Raw genomic sequence first — 6293 nt, 5'->3', positions numbered from 1 at the left:
GTCAAACGAAAGTTACAAATAATAATCTTAGCATTTTAGTGCTTTGGTTTTAATAACTGCATGTGCTATGTAAACTCTTGATATGACTGTTGATATTACGATGTTGTAGTCAGTATGCAAGCGTAATACAAAGAAAAGGTAAGATGGTAGTCAGCAAGCGCAATACAAAGAAAACGTAAGATGGTAGTCAGCAGGCGCAATACAAAGAAAACGTAAGATTTCCCATCATTCGTTTGCAGCATTTTCTCAAGCGTTACGATAAACACCAGGAAAACTGGTGAAGAATGCTCAAACTGGAAATGTTGTTTCAAGAGGGAGATAAAGTTGTTAATCATTAGTTTCTATTGTCGAATGGACAATTATTCGTGGATGTTGTCTCCACGTTGTTACTGATTTACATTTCTGAATACGCTATATGCTGCTAATTGATACAAATACAGCAAACTATTTGCAGTAATATTTGCATGTTAAATGCTAGCTTTATCTTTCAAACACAATCCAACATTTATTGCTAATAAATTTTGTTAAAAGTTAAATGAGTTTTAATCCATTGAAGTTGAACTAAAAGCATTATGTCATTAACTTTATTCAACCATAATCCCTGTCACTGTTACTGCGCATGCTCAATGCATGGTAAAATTTCGTTTTCCATATTTTTATATTTCGAGCATTGATTGATCAAAACTGATATAAGCAAGGAAAACAATAGCAGATGAAAAAAAGTTTCAAATCTAGAAAAGGAAAGACAAAAAAAAAAACAAACAAAAACATGGAAGCTTTCGTAAAAACAGCTTTCTTACCATTAATTTGGGGAGTTTGCTCTAGATGTGAGAAAATGTTTAATTCCAATCTCGTACCGAGAGCCTGTATTTCTTACTGCGCATGCTCGACGAAACAAATATTTATTTATTTTACATATCTGGGTACAAGATTGATTCGATTCATATTTGTGCTTGCGCAATAAAGACTAGGTGTATGGATATTACTACCACAATGGAGGCTCTGGCATTTCGTCGAGCATGGACAGTAATAAGAATGACAGGGCTCTGGGGAAAATGGAAAAGACATCTGAGGTTAATTTCACGAAACCTAATATTCTTAGAGTGCAGCCACGAGACCGAAAGATCCCTTGAGATATAAATATTAACTAGACGCATATCTGCGTGAACTCGGGCTTCATAGCAGAAAATCGAAAGAATTCTTTGTGAACACTGTCATCCTTCTGACGAAACCTTGAAAAATTCCGCCATTGCTCGACCATGTGCTTATGTGGCGCATACTACGCACGCGCATAGAACTTGCGCATGCGCTTTGAACGCAACTGCGATTTGTGACAAAACGCAAATAAAGCCCAATTTATACCTCGGGCATTTCTTTGAAAGCCCCAGTAATAAAACAGCCGCCATTTTGGTCGATCTAAGAAGAGAAGCTTAACGAGGAATGCTTGGTATAGTCAACCAACATGGTGGCTATGACGTAACATGCACCTCAAGAATTGTGTTGGATTATCTTTAGTTATCTTCTCTTAATTTCCAAGTACAATTAACCAGCAAAGGGAAAAAAACGTCAGCCATTGGATAGATCGGCCATATTTTTTTTCAGGGGCAAAATAAGCCCTTGGGGTAGTTGGTGGTGGGTTTTGTACACGTGACAAAATTCCTAAGTGGGAGAACTAAGGTCGAAATCAAAGACTCCCTCGAAAAAGGTCGTAATGTATTTTAACTATATTTTTTCACTGATAATAATTATGAAGGGCATTTTCTTGATATCAAACACAATTCAATTAAAGTCGATCAGCTTTATTTTTACCTTTCAGTTTCATCTAAATTGGGTTCCCTGTGCTGAAAGCAATGGAAACTCCGTTTTTTTTTTGGCACTACCTAAATTTGTATATACGTTTTCGTCTTCTCTCTAATCCGTGTAGCTTCAGCTTTAATTACTCTTAAAACAGAGCACTGATGGAGAGAGGGGGTAAAGTGCGCACTGTCGGCTTCCATTGATAGCAGTTGAATTTCAACTGAAGGAACTACCGACGTTAAATATAGGTACTTTACTTTTTTACGTCTATTGCTTGTCTTGAATTTAGTGTTTCTCTGGGCCGAAGAAGCCTCAAAACGCTTGATTGGGGGTTAAACATCTCGGCAGTTTCTGGCTCTATGAAATTTTCACTTGGTAGGATGAAAACATTTCAAAGCCCAAAACCAGACAAAAATCCAGTCGCTTAAAATACCATCAAGTCATGGACAGAAACTGTTACTTCACCTTCACTGGTATCCCGAAAAAAAAAAAAAGATCTCGGAGCTCATTTTCTAGTACAAACTATACGTCTAGCGGCTGCGGAGAAGACTACTATAAGTCCTCCCCCATAGTCAAAATGTGAATGCACGAAACTGGAAGAGACCGCGTTTTTGGATTGAAAAATCAACCTGAAGTAGAGTGGCTTGGAGGGAGAATCGATGAAAACCTCCAATCTTGGGATTATTTAAAGAAAAGAAGTTGAGTGGTTACCTAAAATGGCAAAAAAGTTTAAAACCTAAGCTTTATTTATAAATATAAACGACGACACAATATACAAAATTCTAGCAATATCTATTTATAACACATATTACCTTATAAAAGTGGATATCCTGGATAATCTGTGGTGGAGTAGACAATCGCAGAGTACACAATTGTTCATATTCACTAGTTGTCTGTAAAATATCTATAAATTTAACGCATGTAGTTATATAAATTGATATACTTTGAAATTCTGTAATTCTTTATTAAAGCTCAATTCTTAACCTAAACTGGAAACCAGTTAGTTTATTTACTGCATTTGTATACATACCCAGGTAAAATAAAATATTATGTAGTAACAGCTGCGTGTGATCAAAACAATAAGGCTTTTAATCTAGCTATGGAAACCAGCATGTTCGGAAATTGTCCCATCTAAAACACCACATGCCTCATTTTATATTTTGAACTTAATACCAATTGACACTCTATACTTTTAATGTCATATGATAATTTGCATATTGCCAATGCATGCCTGGCATACATGTATACACGCTTTGCAAAACGAAAATGTAAACGAGGAGCCTGGACACGAGTTTGCACGAAAGCGAGGTCGGTCAGCCCTCGTTTGTTTACAGCAAGAGCTCGAAGCACTGTGTTCTTGTAATATTTCGCCAGCATTTTTGCTTATTTTTTTGTGGTTTTCAATGCCTTCGCACTGCTGTGTGCCTGAGTGCACTTTCAAGGGCCACCGGGATGCAGAAGGAAATAAAATTTCTTTCTTCAACTTTCCAAAGGATGCAATTTTACGTAAGAAATGGATTCACTTGATACGAAGAGTCCCAGGAAAGGATTTTCAACTGACTAGTCGCACTAAAGTCTGTTCAAGACATTTTAAAACCACGGACATGAAGAAATCGCTTAATGGAATTGTTAAACTAAAGCCAGGAAGCATTCCATCAAAATTTGCGTGGTCTGTTCAGTCTCCACGAAAGAGAAAGTCGCCAACTAATCGTCAAACACCTCCACATCCCTCAACAGCCATCGAACCAGATCTAGAAGCTTCGACTAGAGAGTCTGTGGATCATATTTGTGAGCCCACAGTAGAAGAATTGCTTATTGAAGCCAAAATAGACAAAGAAAAATTAGAAAAGCAATTATCGGACATCCAAAGTCAGTTTATCGAACTTCAAATCGAAAATCGCCGACTGCTAGAAACCAACAAGAAGATAATGGCTGAACTCCAGTCAGAGCGTGGTGATGCTCTGGAGACTGTGTTTTACCGTGAAGCTGAGAAAGAGGAACTGGAAAAGAAATGCCAGCTGCTCGAGAACAAGTTAAGTGATGCAGAAACCAAGCTTTTTAAGCTAGATAATTTCAAGTCAGATGAAAACATAGCTTTTTATACAGGTTTACCTAACTATAAGACATTCTTGTCAATATTTAAGTTTTTGAACACTGGAGACAAAGGGGAAAATGTGAGGTATTACTCAACTAAGAACAAGGATGCTACTGCTGACTTCTATGAAAACCAGGAAGATGAAGAGGAGGATGAGTTATCTGAAAACACTACGAAAACAAAATCTGGCAGACCGAGAAAACTGACAGTCATTGATGAATTTTTCCTTGCACTATGTAGACTGAGAAGGGGATTTGCTGAGCTGCATTTAGCTCACCTTTTTGGAGTCTCCCAGTCAACAGTCAGTAGATTGTTTGGAACATATATAAATTATATGTATTTAAAGTTTGCACAAATTAATATTTGGCCATCCAGGGAAATTGTAAATAAACAAATGCCAGAAATCTTTAAGGAGAAGTACCCTAAGACAAGGGTCATCATTGACTGTACTGAAATCCGTTGTCAAATGCCAAGTGGACTGCTGCTTAACTCTGAACTATTTAGCTCTTACAAGAATCATGTTACCTTCAAAGCTCTGATTGGTATTGCGCCAAATGGTGCCATCACGTTCATCAGTCAACTTTACACAGGAAGCATATCAGATCGAGAGATTGTTACAAGAAGTGGGCTTTTGGATTTAAAGTTTGATGATGGAGATTCAGTGATGGCAGATAAGGGTTTCACTATTGGTGATATTCTTCCCTTAGGAGTGACCATTAACTACCCCCCATTTCTTGGAGAAGAGGCTCAAATGTCAAAGGAAGATGTAATTGAAACCCAGCAAATTGCTAGTGTGCGCATCCATATAGAGAGGGCAATTAACTTGATCAAGAACTACCACATTTGGGATGGCGAAGTACCACTGAGTTTAATAGGACTGGTTAATCAAATGTGGACTGTGTGTGCATTCCTGTGTAATGCCCGTAATCCTCTTATTTCAGTCTAGTAGACTGTGTTTCATAATCAAGAAAGAGTAGGGTATAGTTTATACATCAAATTTCCAATGTAGACATATGTGCCAAATGCATCACAAACTGATGATAGGTTGTCTTCTTTGGTGGTAATTACACTTGATATATGATATATATTATATTATAATATATTATTATAATTGATATTTGATGTATAAACTACTGTAGGCCTAAAGTGTAATAACATTGATTATAATACAAAAATATTTTAGCCAATAGTGTCAGTCACAATATGTGTGAAATAGATATCACTTTAAATGTACTGATCTGGTAGGTAATCAACACAAAATCATGAGATAACTATTCATTTTTGCCAATGACACCAGTGAGTGTACCAATGTCAAGTAAACTAGTCTTTCATTTTATTTAGCTAAATAGAAATGATGACGATAATAACTACTAATTGTGATACTTTATTAAAGTCCAGATGCAAAAAGAAACAAACAAATTACTATAATGAACTTACAATGAAATATTGTAATTATGAGGTATTGATACTTATTGTATCCCATGTAAGTTCATAGAATACAAAACAGTCATGCTATTACAGTTGCATATTGTTGGGATTACAGCATCCTAGTTTCTTTCATTCCTTTGCATTTCCTTTCATTTCTTTGACCCCCATTTGGGCTATTCTTCAAGTATCATAATTTGAACAGTAAATTAAACTTGAAGTAAAACTAATTCATAATTGGAGTAATAAACCATTGACAATATGAAAGCCCTTGAAATGTTAAATTGATTTTAAATATTTGAACAATACTGAAATGTCCAATTACAGTCCTAATCATTTCTTAATTTGCAAAATTCTTCAGCTGCTGTTTTATTAAACTTGTTAAAAAAGTACCCTGTCATTTTGTCTTTAACTGTGTCCCAGAACTGATCATTGAATGGGATTCTTTGAATGCTCATTCCTACATTAGTATATATGACAAAGTCACACCACTTCACCTTGCTTACTCCCATTTGTCCTTGCACCTGGTAATGATATTCATGGTTCTCCTTGAGCCTTGGCTTCCCATCAACTTCCTCACAACAGAAAGTTTTGTCTGAACATGCCTCCAGGGGAGTCACATGGAATTTTGTGTGGGGGCACTTGATCTCTACTAAACCATGCTGATCTCCACAAGTTACTTCAATTACTTTGCCATCCGGAGAAGCCCCAAGATAAGGTGCATCCATATCTACAACTAGGCCTGATTTGAATAACACCACAGGTCTTCTAATTGAGCACATATATCTTTGATATTGCCTTAAAGCAATAGGCTCATATCTTTTACCATGTTCAAGGTAATATGAATGAATTGGGGTGGGATTGATCAAACTGTTTACAAGTGACTCATGATTTCTTTGTCTAATGTAGATTTTCTTGAAATTAGATGCAGTAAATCTAAATCTTTGCTCATTTTTCCATTCATTTGATGTGGATT

The 6293-nt window shown here is 36.3% G+C and overlaps 1 protein-coding gene across 1 annotated transcript; it reads left to right on the top strand.

The window, feature by feature from the left end:
- Positions 1–3106: 3106 nt before the first annotated feature.
- LOC148904835 (uncharacterized) lies at positions 3107–5681 on the top strand. The gene has a single exon (XM_089024770.1). It carries the CDS (start codon positions 3201–3203, stop codon positions 4836–4838), a length of 1638 nt encoding a protein of 545 aa, XP_088880896.1. The 5' UTR covers positions 3107–3200; the 3' UTR covers positions 4839–5681.
- The last annotated feature ends 612 nt before the right edge of the window (positions 5682–6293 follow it).

Source organism: Actinia tenebrosa, unplaced genomic scaffold, assembly GCF_029948245.1.
Source record: "Actinia tenebrosa isolate PJP-AT-01 unplaced genomic scaffold, QUT_ActTen_1.0 PGA_scaffold9__36_contigs__length_13948895, whole genome shotgun sequence".
In the NCBI taxonomy this organism is placed as follows: domain Eukaryota; kingdom Metazoa; phylum Cnidaria; class Anthozoa; order Actiniaria; family Actiniidae; genus Actinia; species Actinia tenebrosa.
The sequence above is the reverse complement of the archived record's forward strand: the minus strand, read 5'-3'. Positions and strand labels throughout refer to the sequence as shown.

Coding starts and splice junctions, on each gene's coding strand:
- LOC148904835 (XM_089024770.1), top strand. CDS start 3,201: ATGCCTTCGCACTGCTGTGTGCCTGAGTGCACTTTCAAGGGCCACCGG.